At 34.8% G+C, this 23,132-nt stretch overlaps 1 protein-coding gene across 5 annotated transcripts in view; it reads left to right on the top strand.

Annotated features, from left to right (window-relative positions):
* The window catches only part of DACH1 (dachshund family transcription factor 1), a 352,684-nt gene that overhangs the window by 133,721 nt on the left and 195,831 nt on the right, over nt 1-23,132 (top strand). For all 5 annotated transcript variants that reach the window (XM_066545065.1, XM_066545064.1, XM_066545063.1 and 2 more), the window contains exon 2: nt 13,763-13,878. In XM_066545065.1, the coding sequence (XP_066401162.1) occupies nt 13,763-13,878 (116 nt within the window). The remainder of the gene's footprint in view (nt 1-13,762; nt 13,879-23,132) is intronic.

Below are 23,132 nucleotides of genomic sequence, written 5' to 3'. Positions count from 1 at the left end.
AATATGTTTTTATTTATAAAGGCTTTTATGTATAATTCTAATAAGACCCTTCTTGGGTACGTGAAGCCATTTTTAGTCAGAGATAATGGTATTCAGTTGAATGCTAGTTCTGGAAACCAGCTTTCAGGGATGAGTTTATGTTTGTTATTTTCCAGAGTTGCCTGCTTCTATCATTATTAACTGTGATCTCATTAAGAAAAACAAATTTCACATATGCTAAGCTGGGCCAGGATGAATGTGTATTTTAATTTAAGATCTTTGGGGAACATACAGATAATATTGTTGACTTAGTATGAGTCATTAATCTTCCAAGACAGTGCAAGGCACAGCTCTTAGGGTCTGTCTACCCAAAGAGGTTTACAAGAGAGGTCTGTGGTCATTTGAAAAATTTATCTCACTATAAAATTACAATTGACTGAATTGATATTTGAGTCTTAACAATCCTGATGTGGAAAGGAGGTAAAAAGGGAAAATGTTTGTTTGGCAAATGTGAAAGTTAGAAAAAGTAAGAGTGCAAGGAGTACTAGGTACACTCTCTATTACCCTTTTTTTATCCTTGACTACACTTCTAGGGTTGGTATCCATTAGCAAATGACATCTGGTTTATCATTTGATTATGGGGCTCGTTTTCTTTCTTAAATGATTGTGTTAATGTTGGTACCCTGCTAATCACCTGCAGGGATTGTAGTCTGTGTGTATGCATACTGCACAAACAGATAGGCACACACATCTGTGAATGTGTGTTTGCATACAGAATCACAGAATCATTTAGATTGGAGCCATTAACTGAACCCTGCCAAGTCCACTGCTAAACCATGTCCCTAAGCGTCCCAGCTACATCTGGGAATGGTGACTCAGCTTCTCAGGGCAGCCTGTTCTGATGCTTGATAACCCTTCGGGTGGAGAAGTTCTTTCAAATATCCAGCCTACACCTCCTCAGACTGACAGGTCTGTAATTCCTAGTTTGAAGATAGTATAATGATCAGTCTTGAAGAGTGTGGTTCTGTCATGGTGGGGAAATGGAGAATACTCATCTTCCACCATTTAGCTCTTAGTGGAAGAGTCAGAAGCTGAACTGTTTGCATACTGTGTTTCTCTGGTCCAGTTGAGTAGCACATAGTCTTGCAGCCCGGTGGGAGAGAGGGTGGCAGTCAGTACTTACTAAAGAGAATGAAATCTAGATTGATTCCTCCTTTGATTTAAGGTGCTTTGGGATGAGAACACCTGTTGCCTTGGTACTGTCAGCCTGGAAACTCCCATGCACAGAGAGTGTGCTGCACTGTATGGCCTGTATAGACATGTATGTGTAATATACATTCATGCCAGCAAATGTATCTCCTGTGAAGGGCTACTGTGTGAGAGAGAACAAGTAGTCCTCTTGCAAGGACTACATCTCCTACTCACACGAGTCCAAAGTAGGCCTTACCATTTTTTTCCCCTCTTAAATTGTTGAATAAACAGATAAATGGGAACAAATGTCTGCTCTATTGTTTCACATATTGCTTAAAATCTTCAGAATTTTTATCTCTTTTAAAAGACAGTGTAATGAAGATATACTGAGAAATAGAATGAGAAAGCAACATTACAAACATATTATACTTTGCCACTTCATACATTAAATTAAAACAGAATATCTGTTATCCATTTCAAGAAAATTTAGAGAAGGATAATTGATTGATACAAAATTCTTCAAACTTGCTCTTCTTCAAATATTGATAATTTTTTTTGGAAAAACTGCATAAACACACTGTTAGTTTAAGCTTGGGAGTGCTTTTGTGTTGGTGAGCAATAAAGTAATGGAGTAATATCTCTGACTTTCAGCCAAGCATGTAACCAAGCACATTTCTTGACAGGATAATGTCTAATTTGATTCTTGTTCTGTAAAAGGGACAGTCTTCTGCTGTTTTTTTTTTTTTTTTTTCTTGAGAACCTGATCCATTACCACCCAAACCCAGTTCTGCCAAAAGTACTTACAAAGGGCATAGGAAAGTGTATGGTTTGGTCAAGTAGGTCTTCCTTTAGTATCATCTTTAGTATTGGATTGAAGCTTGAAACAACTAAAGCTCAAAGTCTCCAGCAAATATAATGCTTTGGGGCAAACTCTAGCACTGATGAAAATGTATCTTTTTGATCCATGACAATTTGATCACCACATCTAACATTCAGGGAACATCAGCCAGAACAATATCAGGGAAAAAAAACCCTTTGTATTAGTATGTTTGATAATTTGGAAGATTTTTCATTCCTGAGCCCTTTACTTGCATGTTATATTTTCTGAGCTTTTCTGTGTCTGAGTAAGACAGAGTGATAGAAAAGTAGGGTTTTGTTGGTAAGAAAACAGAACAAAAACTGAGGTAAGTCTTTGAGAAAAGTTGGAAATATGGCAAACCAAAACATAATTGTGAATTGGCACCTATTTTAACTCTTGTTTTACTTATCTCTGGGCATAGATAGAAAATCTGTTTGTAATTATTGTGATTAATTTGTATTTCATTATCATCTGAATGTTCAGTCAGGATTTGTTCTTGTTGTGCTATGAGCTATATGGCCAGAGCCAAAAGAGAGCTCTGTGTGCATGTTATGTATGGAGATGTGCCAGGCACAGTGTATGTCAATCAGGTGTCATATGGATGTGCACACTGGCCAGCTATGCCCCAGGAGAGTGTGCTGCAAGTCTTGGTGCCATTTTGCCCATCCTGGAAGTTGTATTCCTGTCTAAAATTCCCTTACGTGAAATCCTGTGGTATGTGTCCCATGCAGCTGAAGATGTGAGTTCTTAAAAGGAATGATGAATTGGATTGGAAGTTTCTTATTGAGAGTTCATTGTTGAGAATGCATTTGTAAGCATTAGAATAACTTGATGAATTTGGTGATTTGATTTTGGACGTTCTTTTTCTGCCTTGAGTGAGATGCTTTTGAGGAACACATTTTTTCAGACACAATGCAAGAGAAATTTGACTGAATTTCAAAGTCTAATGTACTTTGGTACATTACTGAAGTACCAGGTGCTTTGAAGATGAAAGGTAAAGGGACTAGTACAGCATGTGTAACTTCCAGTCACAGAGTAAATATAGTATATCCATATAAAAATAAACTTCTCAGTAATTGATTTAGGCTTTTCCATAGAATAGATTCTTTGATATCTTCCTATGTAATTCTGTTGTATGCAGATTCATAATGGAATTACCAGAATTACAATGAAATATAAATAATCATAATAATAATTTAAAAAAAATCAGAAGTAGAAACATTTGTCAACTCTGTTATCTAAAAGCATACTCCTTGTACTACTTTTTAGAAATGCCTCATTAACCTTTCAGTGTTTCCTTAGGATAACACATTAGTAGCAGACTGTTATTTCTGATAGGACAGACTTTACGTAAGGTGGTTAAGGGACAGCTCGGGGAACTGGCTGCATTTCAGGCCTGCAAATAATTTACCTTCAAACACCAACTAAGGGTTATGGCAACGTGTTTTAAGGTGTCACCAAATTGGATCCTCTGCAGCTTGATGGAAATGCACTGAATGACTTTTGAATTGTTAAAAGGATAACAAGTCAGAGTATCTCTGCTTGACTCACTGTAATATTTCCATCTGGACCTATAGTACTGTCTGTATTCTTTTGGTTCTTTTTTTTAGGATGGAGGAGTCTTGGTCTGCTATTCTTTATTGTTCAAATTACTATAGTACTATTGCTTTGGAGGGAATGCTGTGCTACTGTTCATATGTTTATAGATGCTGCTCTGCAAGGAAATGGGAGGTTGATTGTTTCTGTTCCTTGCCTTGCACAAGGAAAATAAAATGCAAGTTTATTTTACAATATTCCATAATAGAGTATAGTAGCCAAGCAAGTCTACATCTAGACTTGCAAGGGTGGAACACTATAACACACCAGGCATTTTGGTTTCACAAACAGATTTTGGGGACTGGGAACACAGGTCAGTATTTTGGAGTGTACTGTAATTTCATTTTTCCTTTTGAGTTCATATTTTGTTCTATATTGGAAGTAAAGTACATTTAGAGTACACACAAGGATTTACTAATTAAAGGGCATCTACAAGGGTAATCCCTACCTTGTATTTCTTGATCTGCATGGGTTTTCAGTGATGAACATTGTGCTGGGTGTTGCACAAACCCATGGCTCTTCTGAGAGCTGGTTACTGTCCCAAACAATTTGAAGTCGGAGTGGCAGAGAGGAAACTAATGTTGTGCATATTCTTTAGCTTCTAGTTTTGGACTTGCTTACTGATATCAAATAGAAGTGCACTCAAAGAGTGGACCCTCTCATTCCGACCCCAGACATCATCTGCTCAAAGAAACTTGTAATTTTTAATGCTCAGTAATCATCAGAAGATTAATACTTATTTTGTATTTATAAATATATGCAAACACAGATCACCTTATTTGAATTCTTGATTTTAGTGAATACTGCATGGTTACCATCAATCTGTGTTACTCCAGCTGAGCAGTTACAGCTGTACAGACTAGGAGAGAGTCTTTTCAGTATTTCATACCACTACTGTTACTCTCAAATGTACAATAAAAGTCACTTTCAAGCTTTTATTTAGGCAGTTCCAGCAATTCTTTGGAAGTGTGCAGTTAATGAGTGTGGGTTTTCAGAATTAAAAATAAGGTGAATGAAGGGCAGTGAACATTAACCATGGTCTCTGGCAGAAGCGAGTATAAAATTTTTCATAGTGAGTATAAAGAGTTTTTTAAAGGGCAAAGGGTTTAAGATATAGGCAACTTCATTAAAGAGGTGACAGTTCACTTGTTTCAGCATTTCATATAAGGAATTGTGGCCAATTAACTGACGAGTGCATTCAGATATTACAGTGGATACACTGATATGATAGAACTTCATTATCAACTGCTATGAATAAAAATAGCATATTAATCATTGCACTGCCAGGAGAACCAGAATATTTTCACTAAATACCTTGAATAGTACAGTATTTTTTCCTTTTTTTAAAAGTTAAATCATTATTGACATGTTTATGTATCTTATTTCCAATACAGACAGAAATGAACACTAGCTCTGTGACCCCGGAGCAATGGTGGGCTTGCACCTTATGTAGATGCTTTACTTGTAGTGTTTTTGCTCTTTTTCAAAAAGTGGTTCTCAAAATGGCAGCTGCTCCCCAGTATGTCCTGATGGAAAACAAATCAAATAATATTTTTTTTAAAGAAGTTAAACAAAAATTTCTTAAATAAAGATAGTTACTTATGTATGGTCACATATGTGTTCAAAAGAGGAGTATGCTGTTATATGGCCTGTTTTTGCTTTTAGTCTAATTGGTTATTTGTACATGCAATTATCTGATTTATGTTCACAAATTTGTAATTACATGTGCAAGTCATATGCAGAGATGAATACAGATGGTTGGAAAACAAGCCTTGAAGCAGGACTGTTCATTCCAACTAAAGTTAATACATTTAAATCATTGTTTCAGGCCATATGCAGACTCTAACACACATAACCAAAAGAGTTAGGTTTGCTTTACATTAGGAATCATCTCAGCAACTTGAAGTAAAAACTTTTGTAAAAAAATGAAAGCTTAAAATTTTTTTAGATTTGTGTCATTGTGGATCAAGCCTGCCTTTCTGGCCTATTAACTCCATGCTTGACATTTGTATAGTATATATAGTAGATGATGTTTTGAGGGGATGTTTTTAGAATTAAAAGCCTAAGAAAAGATGAAAACAGTTGAGGAAAAAATAGGCTTTGCATCTGTTATAGTTTGGGGTTTCATGTGGGTGAATAACACTGTTAGAAGGAATCATTTAGCTTGCATATTTAAATTTTGGGTGGGGTTTATGCTGTAAGGTTGAGTGAAATGGGAAAGGCATCTGTTATAACTTGACAGAAAGAGCATTTTGTGGGAAGCATGCACTTTATATCACAACTTTTTCCACTTTTTTTTTTTTAATTTTTTTTGGTAGTTGCAGAATTATTCTGAAAAGACAGCAGTGTAAATTGAGGAAATAAATACAATTTTTCGAGGTTTTCTTGTTATCGTTTTATTGTTATTTTCTTGTTTTCTTGATATTGCCAGTATTCTTAAATAACTTTATCCAGGATCGCCAATGCTGTGATTTCTGAGTACTGTTTCTGAAGCAAGGTTTATATAAAGAAAAAAAAAAATCAATATGGTTTGAATCTGTGCATGAGTTCTCTGTAATGATTGCATTTCATTGTTCATTCAGACTTATTTTCAACTCTAGCTTGTGTGGCTGTCATCATCAGAAGCTTGTGTTTCACAGTTATTATGTAATCATGAGAGCCAACATACTTACATGTTTTAAGAACTTTTAGGAAGATCTAGTGTTTCAGCTAATTAGATGAAGCAGTGAGCTTTTTGACTTAATTTACTTCTGACATCATAATTCTGCCACCCAACAGAATTAGCTTCATTTCTTATCTATTTTTCTCTATTTCCAATAGATTATTTACAGATCTCAATCTCATTAAGAGAACAGGCATATGCCAGTAATATTTTGAGCTTATGTACAATCACAGCTGTATTTAAACCAGGTACTGTAACTTATGTCAGTAACACTCAGATTTCTAGCTGGTTTTATTTCATTTCTTGCCCTTTAGATCATTCATATATTCAAGTATTACGATCAGTCACAGAGAATCTTTTTCTTAGATTCTTTCATTGTGTTATTGTGTTTGTAGTAGGACTTCAGCCATCAAGGGAGAACTGGCAGGTGTTGCTGTAATATATATTTTATATATTCTTGCACTCTTGTACCTTGTATCTTAGACTCTTGTATCAAGAATATTACTAATCTTGCTGAAAAGCAGAGTGATTTGGGCTGCAGTGTTGAGGAGGATGAAAATGACATGCTGTTTACATGACAGTTCTGCTAGGAAAAGAAATAATTCAACAAGGTCTTCTCTACCCCAGCAAAAGAGTAGAATCCAAGGACTAACCTGTGCTCCTGTATTACTGCAGTAAATGACTTTGGAATGGGATATGAAGTGAAATATATTTTCTTCCATTTCTTTTTCTTCCACTGATAAGCTGGTATTGCATGTCTGACCCAATATCCAGTTTTTGGCCATTTTGGTTCAAAAATAGCAGTAAAGTGTTCTGTTACTGAAATGAAATAATATTTCATCAGCATGATTTCTCCACTGCTCACTCTGTAACACAACCTAATTCTTTTGGAGATCATTCATGCACTTCTTTATGAAGATTTTGAAACAGAGCTTTGTATTTATTTTTATCAGCATTGTTTGCTGTCTCAGTAACTCCTAATATATCATGAGTTCAGCACTAATTATTGCATGAGAACATTTTCTGTTTAATTGTGAGAAGAAAAATAAATTTAAGGTAATTGCACTGAGAGTTTTATTGTTTTACAAGACTGCTGCAAGTAAAAAGGACATGGTGTGACTTCTGGTGGTTGTTTTACTAACTGCCAAAATAAGTGTATGCTCTGTCTTAGAATTGCATTTTTTACTTTGTTCTTGAGTGGGAGCAGAAGTGGAAAACCTAAAATAGTAAAGTATAAGGTTTGGATCGATGTACTTTGTCATTTTTTTGCCTTTAAAATGCTAGTTCAGTGCATCAGAAATATTTATGAAGGTTACCTTGGCAAGCAAGTGTTTTCCAAGCAAAGGAATTAAATTACACAAAAGGTTTAGTCAGTCTTCCTAGACCTTATTTTTCAGTACTGACACGCCCTTGGCTCAAGTCTTGCAAGTGTGAAGGCTGCACGTATGATGAGAACAGCACAGAAGCTATCCCAAAACCCAGAAATACCATGCGGGAAGAGCCCACTGCCTGTGGCTACAGGTTGTCACAGGGCATCTCTGTCTTTGCATTAAGTCAGCAAGTGACATCTTCGGCCCTTTTGCAGTGTCCTTTATATGGTGAGCACATAACTACTTCCAGTGGCTGATCACCTAAATGTCATTCAGCCTGCTTCTTTGAGGTCAAAAGTTCTGTGTCAGGCTTTGAAGCACTAAGGGGAGGTGGAACAAATGAGAAATCAAGCATAGATTTTCAAAATGTACCTAAATGAGATGCATAAGTGCTGATGTAGCTAAAATTGGTTTTGATATTCTAAACTGTTTCAGGCAGTTCTAAGAACTTAAAAAATACATTAAATGAATACACCAAATCCTTGTTACAGATTTGCTTCCTATCACTTCTGGCATGTAACTTTTCCTGCCATTCCCCAATATTACTGATTATAAAACTGCCTGGCCAATGGTAACTTCACTGCATCGTGTATGGCCAGCTACAGATGAGGACAGTATTTCTATGCACTAAAGTTGCTCACAGACAAGATTAAAAATAAACCTTTACATGTAGAAAACAAACCCTGAAATTCATTAATTTTGGCAGGAAAGGCAGTTTGCCTTCTTATTACTGGTTAAGACTTGCAGTTTTCTTTATGGGTGCTTCATGTATTTAATAAAAATAATTTTTAGGAGTAAAACTTGATTTACCAAGTGTTAATATTGCACAATTGTTCCTCAAAATTGGGACATGAGAAAGATAAATCACAGAATTATCTCAACATTTTTTAACACTTTAAGTTTCCTAGCACGTGTTTTGCCATGCAGTTAGTCATCTGTAAATGCTAGGGGTGTGCTCTGAGAATTACATACTACTCATTAAGAGTTTCAGCTGTTTTGGAGTCAAACCTTCCTTGGTGATCAAAGGTCTTAACAGAAATCAGTAGGAGGTCTACTTATCTTAGGCTTTCAAGGATGAGACCTTTAAATTTTAACATCAAGTCTGTCTTCTGGCAGATAGTAATAAGAGTTGAATGCAGCCTGGTTGCATTTAAAGCTAAGCAGATAAGCCTGTACTATTGTCCTGTTGTCTCTTTCCATATGATTGTACAGGGCCAGGTTTTCTCTTGATTACAACTGCTTTTAATTGTTTAGCACAATCAAAACATTTCTAGGAGCGAGCTCATACTTGATAATATAACTGAAATTACGTAAAACTTTAAAAATATTATCAAAGCACATCATTTTAACTGATAAGGAACACAGATTCTTTCATTTCTTATTCTTTAATTCAGCCATCTGTTGTTTTCTAGATTTGGTAGGACAGGAAGGATAGAAGACTAATATATGTTGATCAAAAGACCAAGAAATAACCATATTCTCAGCCTTAAATGTAGTCTCAATTGCTTCTCATGCTAATCACAGCGCAGTACACAAATACACCCTTTTTCTTCAAAGATGAAAATGCTACAGCCATAGTATTCCTTGATGTATTTATGAAATTGAAGAGATGAAATGCAAATCTGGCTGAAAATTGATGGATTTATTTTCAGTCATTCTGGAAAGTGTTCTGGTTATCTAATTAGCTGATGTTAGTGAAGAAAATATTTGAGACTTTCAAGATTCACTAATCTGCACCTTGAGTTCCTCATTCACATAATGGCATATTGTAACTGTAAGCCATGATAATTTCTGCAAAAATAAAGATCGTTTGTCTGTAGGAATGTCTTTTAAGACTTGAGAAAAGTCTGATCATTTTATCACAAATGGACACAAGCTTATAGAAGGCTGATGGATTTTCATGGGAATAAATTCATTTAGGTGCTTCACTACAAAAACTTGACTACTAAGTTAGTAATACATAGTCCTGTAGAAAGCTTTTGTTTTTTTCTACAACATATGTTATCTCACATATGAAAATTTTAAGTTTTAGAGCAGAAAATATCTAACCTATTCATATTTCTAAAAGCAGAATGACAGTCTGTTGGATATCTTTTCTAATGCAGTTCACAAGGAACTGCTAACTTCCCTATAGACTTCTCCCCTAGTCTTTAGCACAGTTAATCTTGAATCTTCAGTTTCGCTTGAATCAAGCTTCCTTGAATCTTTGTTGATATTGTCTAATTTCTGCTTTCTTTAATTTACTCTTTGAAGAATGAAATAGTACACAGGAAGATCGGCTATGTCTTCCAGATGTAGCATTGTTTCTTCCACCATCTTCTTCTGGAGTCCCAAAACACTCCTTGACTTCTCTGTATTATAACCCTAGGTAGTCACAAGGTATTCACTTTGGCTTTTGGGGTTTTGGAATTTCAGACTGTTTATCTTGTCTAAAATCTGGATTTTTTTATAGCTATCTTCAAAATCAAAATGGGTCATCTTTGAGTAGTTTACCCATTGAAATAATTAGCATTTCTGTAAGAAGTCAAGTGTGCTTTCAGAAAAAACAATGTAGTTCTTCCAATAATTGTATTCAGATAAAAGACAAAATCTTACATTGTTTTTTTATATGTCTATAAACTCTTATATACAAAATCTGAGTAAAAATAGTAATATCATCAGCTTTTAAATGATGATTTTTGTATCACAGTGTCATCAACCAGAAGAAAAGATTACTGATTGTTCTGGAATTTAAATGTATCTTTTACATAATAAATCAACTCATACCTATTTAAATTATGTTTAATTTTTTATACTGAACATAAATCTACTGATTTAGATACAGAAATAGGAATATGATGAGTATTTTGAAGGTTTCTTATCTTGGAATGAAAATGAACGCGCCCGAATCTAAAAATAAGTAGGTCTTTACTCTACTAGAGCTTATGAAAAATACCAACAAAATGATTTATTAAGCTATTTTTATCATCTTGTTTATGATAGTTAAACTAATTTGCTATGCTTTTGATGTTTTTTTAAAGAGTTTATCATATAGCTATAAAAATGATAATGAACTACAAAACAACATGCGAGTTTTCAATTCTAGTCAAAGTGATTATTTTTTAAAGTATTGTTTTTATGCTGTTCTCCCCACGACTTTGGTAATGATTCATTTAAAATTCTTGCAATTCTTATAGTTTGAAAACGAATCTTACAAAATGGTAGTATTTCAAGTTAGTACTATGGTTAATGAAACAAACGCTTAACAAATGACAACTAACAAATTAAGTCAAGTATTGCTACTCAATCAGTTATTAAGGACTGATTAGATAATTAGATATATTCATTTTAATTGTGTATTGCATAGTCTACCATGCCTCTAAATCAGATCTTCCAGGCCTTAAGAAATAATTCTTAATTTGTCTTACAGTGTTTTTCTGCCTTGTTATTAGGAAAAAACCTATGTCTCTTAAATAGGTAAATGCCTTTTAATAGTAGATTGGAACTAGTGTCACTTAAAAATTTTATCAGGATTAAATAGGTTTCCTTCTCAGAAATTTCATTTAAATAGAATCACAGGATAAGCTGAGTTGGAGTGGCTCTGTAAGGATCACGTCTGGCTCCTGGCCCTTGCACAGGACCATCCCCAAGTCACACCATGTGCCTGAGAGCATTGTCCAAACACTCCTTGAACTGCGAGGCTTGGTGCTGTGACCACTTCCCTGGGGAGCCTGTTCCAGTGCTCAACCATCTACTGGGTGAAATATTATTTGTAAGATTGGAATTGGAAGTATAGGACTTTAGAAAACATTTACTTGGTAAATTTCGGGATAAATCATGGCATGGAGTTGGGTTGCTGGACTCCTTTATGGCTTTGAGTGTAACACCCCCTGCTTTTGTACACAATAGCACAAGCAATTTGATTCTAGAAGGTGACCAAAGGAGGAGTTCTGCCTTGGGTATTTCAGTATCACTCACCTATAATTTGCTGCTGACCTTTGTTTAGAGATTTGGTCCATGACTGTCTTCCCTTAGGCTTTGAAGAGGAGTGGTTTTATTCCTCAAAATCAAAGACAAAAGCATCCAGGCTTCACCATGGCTGCGCTTGGTTGTTAACATCAAAGAGAGTCTTTGCAGGTGTGAGCTTGCTTTTTATAAAGACCTGGAAGTTACTGGTACATTGTGCATTGTTACTGCCACATTGCTTGTGTTCTTTTATGCTGCTGTCAGACCCTTCAATAGTCATATCACTATAGTGATTCGAGTACTTCATCATAGATACTTAAATGAAACCATTAAAGTTTTCCTACACACTGGCATTTTTTGGTGGGTGAATATATTAGAAACACTCCATTTAAATCAGATCATTTTTGTCTATAATGTTTTGTTCAGTTTTATGTGTATTCATGGTATATTTATTTTTATTGTAAATCACAAAGGAAAGATCAAAGAAAATCCAAAGACATTTAATTTGATTTTCTGAGCTGGAATAAGACAATGTTCTTTTTTCTACAGCTGTTTTTCTTGTTGTTTTGAACATATGACAATTTTGTTTACACTAAAGAAAATCAAAAATGCCAAACCAATCAAAGAAATTACCAAGCTTATAATTTTAATAATGACCTCAGCTCAGGACATTAAGTTAGGAATTAATGATCAGTTAAGGTTAATGACTCAATGCCTTGAGTCATTAAACTTCAAGAAAATGCTCTGTACTTTGATTGTTTTTGGTTTATTAAAGTTAGGTTTTAGAAGGTGCCAAAAAAAGAAAAAAAAAAAAAAGAAAGTATTTCCAAACACAATGGAAACTAATATGAATAGAAAACAGAAGTATTTTATTATCTGCCTCATTCTGTGGTCCCAGCATAGCTAGAAATGCCATTATTCCTGATTAGAATTTTGTTAGTATGAGGACCTAAGGAGGAAAACCTTTCATACCCACCTTTCTTTTCTTTCTTGCTCTGAAACAAATTAAGGACTTCAAATGTTTGGTAGATCGTAAGTTAACACTGCAGTTTTAGAGCAGCACATCACCTTATTCTATGATGTGAAGTTATTCCACAATGTCCCCTAAATGTCCACTGCAACAGGATGTTGCAGTGATACCATGCTATGATCTGTACATAGGAATACAAGCCTTTGGATATATATTGTATTAGCAGGTACATATTTGTATCTAAGTGGGCAATAAGTATTTTCATTGTCATCCGCCTCTAATTTGTGTGCTACTCAGGCAGTCCAGGAGTTGCAAAGTTGTGTATGTGAGCATTTAACAGACAAGGAGTGCTTAAACCTGAAGCCCTTTATTTTTCCATACAGGACACATATGAGCTGCTGTGATGGCTTTTGCTCAACAATATCATAAAAATAATTCCAAGTCCTTTCTGACATAAAGTAGTATATTTAAAGTAAGGTGTCTTAGTGAGATTTTCACTTTAAATAGAATAAGGGTTAAATGATAACTTGACTTATCTTTTAAATGACAAAAAATAAAGAAATTGCAAGACCTTTTCACACATTAGATATGTATTGTCATTTATCATCTAGATATCAGGCTAGCAGTGCGAAGTAATAAAACATATCATCGAAAAATGTGCTATAGGTCTGAATCACTCTTTCATTCCACCTCCCAGCTAACTGTAGTATTAAATCAAACAAGCAGAACATTTCCTTAGGCAGCCATTGCCTTTTAATTTCCTGAAGAACCTTAAAATATCATTCATTACAAGTACTACACATATTTGGTTTTTAAAAGTCTCATAAATCAATAGCAGGCTGACTGTAATAATTATTACAAGTTAGTGCATAATTTTCGTGCTGAAGGCTGCATGCAGAACTTTAGCATATGCAAACGAGGCAATTCAAACTGTGTATAGATATTAATATGAAGAAGCAGGTAACGAGGTGCAGGCTATGAATTATGCATCAAGAGCGGCTGATCTTCAATGAGGAAAATGAATTCAGCATGTAATCTAATTAGTGATGGAAGTCTATTACATCTAACTGCAAAAGCAACCGTCCTTGAAACAAATTTATTTACAGTCCATGTTACCACTTGAAACAACTTTGAAATGATGTGTAAGACAACAGCTTAATTGTAAAAATTTTTTTGTTTGTTTGTTTCAGTTCTAGACCTGGAAGGCCTCCTAAGAGGACTCAAAGTGTCACCTCCCCAGAGAATTCTCATATCATGCCACATTCTGTCCCAGGCCTAATGTCTCCTGGAATCATCCCGCCAACAGGTAGGATCGCTAGAAACACCTTCACGTGGGCAATTGTTTGAATTCATGGCTTATATCCTCTTGTTAGTAGATTAACAGTCTAGGAAAGCAGCAGACAAATATCACAATAGTTCCCCTAATGTCACACTATTGGCACACTAACATGTTGTATGTAATGGAAATTGTGTCAGCTTAGTACTTCAAAATAACTGAACAAATAATAATCCTTTATAATTTGTTTCCCCCTGTTCTTTCTCTTTTTAAGCAAAAGCCTTTCAAAGCATGAATTACCTATCATTAGACAATAATCTCCCTATTCATTTTTAATAGATCAGATATATTCTGCTTTTTTTTGCTGCTTTGCTTCATTAGATAATGTCATCATGAATATAGTTGCCAGAGGAAACTGAGTTAGTTAAAATAACTCCATGCTGCACACATGTCTTTCTTAATTTTTCATCCTGAAATTCTATTTTTGATATGTCTCCTGAGGCTTTACACTAATATAAAGTCCTGTAACAATCTGTTTCCCATACTACTATTTTCTTTTGAAAGTTACTGTACCATCTCCTAGGAGTGACTTGCTCTTAGACATGGTTAAATTAAGAAAGTCTGTGTTGCAGGGAGGAGATGAACAGTCACCCAAAGATGGAGGCACCCGATAGTCGAGTGGCTGGTGGTGCCACATTCTCTCTCTTCATGGTACAGCCCTGTTAAACTCTGGGACTTGTTTCAGCAAAGTCCACCTGAGCTTCTACTTCTTGCCCAGTTATTTCCTGCTTATTTGCATGGCTCAGTCTCTAACACTGATTTTCTCTAAGGAAAAGAAAAAAATAATTAACTAGACAGATCAAATAGAGAGGAAGATTACTTGATCTTGAGGACCGGATGATAGGTGGATGTTTGAGTTCCTGCCCATGATCACATCTCTCTAAGTACAAACATGATTCTTGGCATGATTTTCATCACAGATGACTAACATTTCAAAAGAAATGCTCAGTTCAGGAAACAACAAATACCAGAAACTGTTTGAATGTAAATGGCTTGTCTGGAGGAAGAAGGAAAGTGAAGAAGACTTAGCTCTGTGGACAAAAGGGGACCTGTACTTTGTCTTAGGCTCAGGAGCTGCTTTACATGGTGAGATAGACACATAGCTAGAAATATTTTGTTTGACATTTAAAGTTTTTTAAAGATGAAGAGAAGTGATAAAATGAAGAAATGAAGGGAGGTCAGACAACAAACATGGGTAGGAGAGAGATATAGAGGTATAAAATAAGGAGAGAGAAAGAGGGATAAGACTGAGAGTGTAGGCGAGTATGGGAAAGTGTCAGGCAAGTAGAACTCACAGTAGTAGTCTGGGCAGGTGTGACCAGCAAAAAAACAAAAAAAAAAGGGATTGAAATACTTTATACAATAGCATTTACAGGATAAAATCTTGTATAGAAAACAGAGATAGTGCAGAGTGAATGCAACATGAGAATAGTAGATGTGGGGAGAGAATGAAAGTTTTTATTGGGCGGAAACATTCATGTTCATGAGGGAGAGATCAAAAATTGCAGAAGCAAAGGGAAATTATTTGGGGGAAGTAAGGCAAGAAAATATCAAAGAAAAAATTGCATGTGAAAAGTAGAAAGGAGATGAAAGAAGTCAGAGACAAATAAGCAGGCGAAAAAGAGGAAGACAGGAAAAGAAACCTTGTCAACAGTATCATTCGGGGTTTTGTGTTACAGTTAATATCTAAGAGCAGATCACCTCTTGGTTTTTTATTTTAAGAAAGTAGTTTAAAACCACAACTAAGGCCTAAAAGTATCCAATTCCTCTCTAGTCCTTTAAAGCTGGTCATAACAAGTCAACAGTAAAAATATACGGTACTAAAACCAGAGATCCAATTTCTTAGAGTATCAGCCCACAAAACCAGATGCAAATCTTTTAAAAATGATGATTGAAAAAAAACAGAAGAAAACAATTCAAAATTAAAGAAAATAGGCATATGTAAGATTATCATTCATCAAATCCACTTTGGATGCTAATGCTTTGTGAGTTGCTTGCAAAAGAAGAAAGGTTAAAATGCAATTGCTATCGCATTTGAACTGGTTTCACATTACATGGCTTACCACAACAGAAGGAGTGGTATGATATTTTTCCCATTGTGGTGGTGTGGAGTCTCAAACAGCACAAAAAATGCAAACAATAACTCTGATAAAAGAGAGCTCTGGGGTCTAATGTTCCATGAGGTATGCAAAGTTTCAGCAAAGATAAAGAGCATCATGACAGCAGTGCTACATGACAGTCACTCCGGCATTTTATAGACAGGCAAGTATAAAAATAGGCTTACAGTCTGATCTTATGAGTTCAAAACAATGAAAATTTGTGGGTCTACATTGTAAATAAGTACCAAAACTACTGTAAGAGCCCTGGAAAGAAAAGACAGCGATAACTGCGGTAGATGATGTAGGTGCCATTGTTATGTGCTGCCACATTAGTTGGTACAAGAAAAATCTTTCCAATTGTAAAATTTTACTCCATATTTTGACTGTACATAAAGAAAACCTCTGAATAACCACTGACTAGTTGAGGTTGTCAGGCACCACTGGAGGTCACCTAGCCCAGCCTCTGCTGGTCAATGTAAGATCGCTCAGAACAGGTTGTTCAGGGCTGGGTACACTTGAGATTCCGTGAGTATCTTTGAGGATAGAGACACCATGATGTCTCTTTGCAACTTGTTACAATGTTTCACTACTCTAATAATAATAATATTGGAATTTTTTTTCACTTTTCAATGGAGTTTCTTGTATTTCAGTTTGTTTGTTGGGCCACATTTGAGAAGTCTGGTTCCATCTCTCTCCTTATCAGGTTTTCATACACATTAGAAAGATACTCCCATGTCTTTTCCAGGCTGAACAGTCCCAGCTCCCTCAGTCTTTCTTGATGTGTCAGGAATTCCAAAAGATGGTTCTTAATTGAAGAAGTTTGTGAAGTGTGAATTTCCTGTTAGTATCCAGCTCTAAGCAGAAAAAATAAAACTACCAGATTATTAAGTGCTTCCTACCCCTTCTCTCTCTGTTATTTTTTTCTTTGTAATAACTTCTTCTTTTTAAACTTTCTGATTGATTTAATAATCTGAGTGTAATAACTAAGTTTCCTTCCTGCCTACAAAAAAGTATAAGTGATCACACAAACAATTATGTGCTATTTAATGCTCTTTAAGTATAGAGGTCTGCAATTATTAGGTATATCTAGGATACACGATGCTAGGATTTAATACATGATTTTTACTTGAAAATTTTCCTTCTTTTGCAATATGTTGCATAATACAGAAATAAAGATTTAAAGGAGGAAATCTTGATTTCTGAAGTGACTGGTACTGCATACATCATTTATGTGGGCAAATAATGCTGGTGTTAAACTGTATCCTGATATTTCTCATGATATTCCAGTACTGTATATTTTTGTAGGAGGCCAAATTAAAGAACCCTTGAAAATATTTTATATCACTGATATAAACTCTCAAAATGCATGCAGAGAACATTGCATCATCAGTTAAAATGAACTTGCTTTATGGAAGTATTTAGGGACTACGATGAGATGTAGGAATGATATACAGAAGGAAAATAAAGGAGAAAAAAGGTATAATATTCCACATGTTTTTAATGAACTATAAATTGAAGAAGTGAGGATCACCCCTCAGTTGATATTCTGTCCATTTTATTACAATTAAATATTACCCTCAATTGCTGATCTAGCCACTGTCTTTCACTAAGGTCAATTTACAGAATGCTCCCAAATTTATAGAAGACTGGTCACTTCACAAAAAAAATCTTATAGTTATGAAAATAAATATGTAGGACCTTTGATAATGTGACAAAATGAGAAATGTGTGTTAACAGGAAATTAAGAGCTTCAGAAATTGTCCAGAGAATTAAAATCTGCCTATGTTACAAATTGCGTAGTCAGAAGAAAGAATTTGGTGTAGGCTCAAAGAGTTGTATGACGTTTCCAGCTTATCTAGGTAACACCTTGAAATCCTTCCAAAAATGTATGGCTCATCATAGTTAACTTTGATCTGATGTCTCTGTGTACTGCAGATCTTTTCTTGGCTAATATGCTTCAAAAGTTGTTTCTAAAGTTGAAACACTGGATGATTGTAATTGTGATCAATCAGAAAAGAAGGGCTGTATGTCCTGGATATGTGATATACCTTGTGGTCTGTACTTTTTATGTCTGGAGTAGCTATATAACATATAAAATTATATTTCCATTATTTTTTGTACTAACTTTGAAAAGCAATTTTCTTCACTTTTCTAATTATTTTGGTAATTATTCTTCAGTATTTTAGGTTTTGAAGCTGCTTTTAAAACTCCTTGCTTAATTCTTCTGCAACTTGGCCTAGTGAGTCTAAAACCTACAGGTGACAAAATGAGTAACTGCAATCTCTTGTGCTTAGTTCAGGAACTGCATCTTTCAAAGTTAAAATGAGAATATAAAGTGCTTTTGGAAATTGCTGACATAGGGCAGGATAAGAATACTCCCTCATATATTGATATATATCTATAGATATATCTTTGTCAATTAAAAAAAGTAATTTCAAAGCATGTTTAATTTATTACATTACTTTTACATTAAATTAATCTGAGTAATTATTGTTGCTATTATTATTATTATTATTTTGAACAGGTTGCTTTATGACTCTGTATAACTATTCCAATCTGAATCCAGACTGTTCCAGTGTAAAGATATTAAGGTTCCTCTAAAATGTTTCATGTGCACAAATAACAACTGCTCTCCTCTATTAAAACCATTATTTTTCTTTTCTTAAATGGTAATCTGAAGATGTAATTTCTAATCTCATCCTTATTTTCTCTCTTGCTGTGGGCCTGAATCAATATAAGTATATTCTAACTTCCGTCTTGTACAAAATTCTTTGCACCACAAAGCATTTTTATGGGGAGCTAGAGTAAGGAGAGAGTTGAAAGGTTTTGTATGGATTGTTTCAGCTTGGAGGGCAAGCATCATTCACAGATGCAGCAATTGATAAAATGTGGTAATGTTTTTGCTAAAGTAGATGATGAAGTTATTTGGTGTTTAAAGAAAGATTAATCACATAATTAAATAATTTCATTTTCTCTGGCTCATAGTTATTGATGTTGTATTAGGCAGACTGAAAGAATGGTTAAAATATAATTATCATTGTTACTCTATCCATATGATATTGCCAAGAAATGAAATCTGTAGCTAGAAGTATTTCCTCCTGACAGTCTCAATCCTGTAAGGCCTTAAAAATATATTTAACTTACTGAAATGAATAGAGTTGATTTCTGTGAGTATTCAAGGGGCTAGAAACTATAAATTGGAATTACTTAGTACTTTTAAGAAGCAAGTATAATATTCAGTTATTTATTTTATGCACTGGGATTAAATATTCTGAGATTCTGTGTTGGTTAAAAAGATACACATCGATAAAACAGAGTACTGTTGCTCACTTTTTTTAAAATACATTCCATGTTAGCACAGTATTTTGGTTATTAGTGTTAAATAATTTTTATCGTTAACCTTGGTTTTGATTGGTGTTATAGGATGAGAAGCTGGTTATCTGCTGGGGCTGAACTAAGTTATTGTAGGAATAAGCAACAAAGTCCTGCTTTGAGAGTGACAAACTGTAACCTAATTCAAGAGGCTGAACAAATTACACAAAACATTTTTGCACTTCATTAAGGAAGTAGTCGTTATAATTAATGTGAAAGCTTCTGTCGTCTTCACTAGTTGATGTATCAGTGGGAAAATAAACTGACTTAATTTTGTAAATGTATTTTTTCATAGTTTAAAAAATAATAATTAAGGTGTAATTCAGGCCACCTGTCATCTCCTGAAAACAGTCAGAATTTTGTCATATTATCATCCCACTGAACAGCTATCTATATTCTACTTTATCACAAGAGGATTTATCACTGAAAACTGCTTCTGGAAGCTCACTAATTTTAAGTTCCAGTGAGTCCCTACATTTTTCAGTCATGAAATCTTTTTAAAACCAAGAATTACTTGCAGAAATGGAACCCTTTTATTAATCACAAAGAACTTACACATTCTGCAACTTTGTATCATACAACACTACATATATTTAAAGATTAAAAGATACTGTTGGAAAACTGTGTAAGTCAGAGTCACAGCTCATGCAGGTTCACCCACTGCCCGTTGAGAGCCTTCCCTAGATTGAAGTGTTTCCAGAAATGCTCCCAGCCTTTTTGATGTGAAGGCAACAAGTTGGTTCACTTCAAAAGAGACTCTGGGATTAATTATTTAAGCAGCTAAGGTAGTCATGTACCTCGACATGCTCAAGGTACTCAAAAAGAAACTGAGTGAAGTTATTTAAGCTTTAGTTATAGGCTAGTGAATCCTCTCTTCTACTTGTCTCTTGTGAGTACTCAGTATTAGGTTGTAATATGCACAAATTTATTACCTTTTAGTGGAAAATCTGAGATAAAAGTCTTTTGTTTATTCCTGGATCACAGAATAATTTTGCCTTCTGAAAGCTTAGTTTGTAATAATACTGATTTCTGAATTTCACCATAAGAATGCTATTCCTGTGGCAGTTATGTAGGATCCCAGTTGAATGGCCAAATTCTGTGAACATGAACTACTAGAAGGTATTAGAAAAGTCTTTAATGATATATGATGATTTTCATATATTGGCAGCTTTTCAGGCTGGATTTAACATGATCATAAAAAAAGAAAAAGTTTCCGACTTTGGACGAGACTCTGTCCCCAGTTCCAGTTTCTTGTTTCAAATAGTAGAAGCATATTAAACACCTTGGGACAAAAAGCTCCCCACTTTTCAGAACAATATTTAATTAACAGTCTGTTATCATAACAGTTTTCTGTAAAACAAGTAACGTGTAAACTGAAATAAAATTAAAATCAAACAAAACACCAAACACTTGATACAAAAGAAAACAATTAAAGCCTTATTTTAAAGGCAGATAAGTGGTGAAGATATCAGTGACTACATTAGGACCTAGTAATGGAAGTGTTTCTACAGTTTTCTGAATCCCAACATTCTATTAATTGTAATTGAAAAAAATTTTGAAAATATATATATTGCACAATATTCTGTTTGTCTCTTAAAATTAAATCATTCAAATTGTAAGCTTCTAAGTTGTGGTTTATATCAAGATTTTCTTGTTGCTCAGCTTTCAGGCAGAGTCTTTCAATAGAAAAGCATCAAGATAATCATAATCCTGTGTTTACAGTTTTTTCATATAATAAACCTGTTGGTTTTCCACCCACTCCTGCTTTTTAGTGAGAATATTCAGCCAAAATAATTTGATTCCAAATCATTTAATCTCTTAATTTGTTCGAAACGAACCTTTTGTAGAGCAAGCAACACACTGTCATTTTAAACATGAAATACAGAGTATTATTTTGTTAAAAGCTGCCACTAGAAGTGAACCTGAGCTGTTGAATTTGGAATAACATCTCAGACTTGCAGACACTTCGGGCCCTTAGCTGTAGCAAATAGGATTGTTGTAGCAAAATAGGGAGATGGTCGTTCTTAGGGTGAACACAGCAGGGTCTGGTACACAGCTCAGTTCCGTCAGGTTACTGACTTAGTTCTGCATCATCACGTCCACGTGAAGTTCCTGAATGTTATGGGAGTGCCCAGCTCCTTTCCTGTAGAGTTAGACTACTTATGTCCTTGCATGGCACACTCAATGAAGGGTGAATGATTTTCTTCTTCTCTTGATTTTAAATTTGATTTGCATTCAATGAAAATACCCCTTCAAATTTATATATTCCAAAGTTATGGTCTGTGATTTCATTACTGTATATTTGGGGATTCTCTAAAGTCCAGGAAAAAACTGCAGCTTAATGTTTTTTGCTCAGTTTGGGTTTTTGGGGGGAAGGCAGCATCAAATGTCATTATTTAATATGATTGTCTCCTGGTTAAGAACAATCTGTCTGCTGTGGAGTTTTGCAGATTTCATGCAAGGACTTAAATATGAAGGGAATTTCCAGAAAATAAGTCAGGTAGCCCAAGTGTTTTTGTTATATGATATATGATGTGTCATATGATATATGATACCAATTACTTAAGTAATTGGTATTTTCAGGAAAAGTATGCAAAGAAGCATTATTTTATCTGGCAAGCTTTAAAAGACTACAACTCAAGGAAAAAACTTTACTAGCTAAGTACTATATTAATTTATTTGTCTTTTGGGGTGTCCTGTGCAGGGCCAAGAGCTGGATTTGATGATCCTGATGGGTCCCTTCCAACTCAGCAGATTCTATAGTTCTATGAATGTAGTTTTCCAAGGAGAACTGGCCACTGTGAATTGTCCTTATGACTTATAGCTCTAGAAACATTGCCTGCATGAATTGGACAAGGCACAGTAACATGCTATCAGAATTGTAATGAATCCAGTCTCAGCTGTTCACAGTGTGCTGTTGTTACTAATGTTGTCCTGTGCAATATATTAGTTATCAAAAAGTAGTCTTAACTGGGAGAGGGTATTTGAAAAGGAAAGTTATTCTGGTTCAAGTTTGGGATTACAAGGTCAAATATTCAAACTTGATTCAGTATCATCTGAGAATTGCCTAACATTTTCCTTCCTGTTTGGCAATCAGTGTCAGAACTGTTTAGTGATGTGAAGTTGAGTGCATTTTGTAATGGTTCATGTGCTGATGAACTGTGTTGCAAACAGAAACCAATCCATAGACTGTTGTTCCTGGAGCTGCTTCCAAGAGCTTATGGTTTATGAAGAGCTGAGCTGGTGGTCTCAGTTTCCATGCATTCAAGATGCTCAGTTTGAAAACCTCATTTCATGTGAGAAGACTTGTCTTATTCCTTCAAATTGCAGACATGGGTAGATATGTTGGTTGTTTGCTGTGTGCCTGAGACAGCAGTTACAAACGCAGAGAGGGATGGAAACTGGGGAAGGTAGCTGTGTTGATGGAAAGAAGGAAAGAGAGAAAAGGGGAGGGAAGGGAGAGAGAAGTTCTTTACAAATAGGTATAATCAACTTATTTACAAGCTAGTTTGTTTGCTGTTGTGTATTAATTCATGACTATTAAGAAGTTACAAGACTATATTGGTATAAATTTATATATACCAGCTATTTATATAATACCATATATATACACCAGCTATTTATATAATAGCTTTCAGGATTTATTCTCTTTCCACAGTGTGTATGTGCACAGGAGCCTGCATTTTTGCTTTTCTGAAATATTTTTTAGTAATAATGTTCTACATATGACTCTTAAATCATCTTTTTTCAGTC

Source organism: Molothrus aeneus, chromosome 2 (genome assembly GCF_037042795.1).
Source record: "Molothrus aeneus isolate 106 chromosome 2, BPBGC_Maene_1.0, whole genome shotgun sequence".
NCBI classification, from domain to species: Eukaryota; Metazoa; Chordata; class Aves; order Passeriformes; family Icteridae; genus Molothrus; species Molothrus aeneus.
The sequence above is the reverse complement of the archived record's forward strand: the minus strand, read 5'-3'. Positions and strand labels throughout refer to the sequence as shown.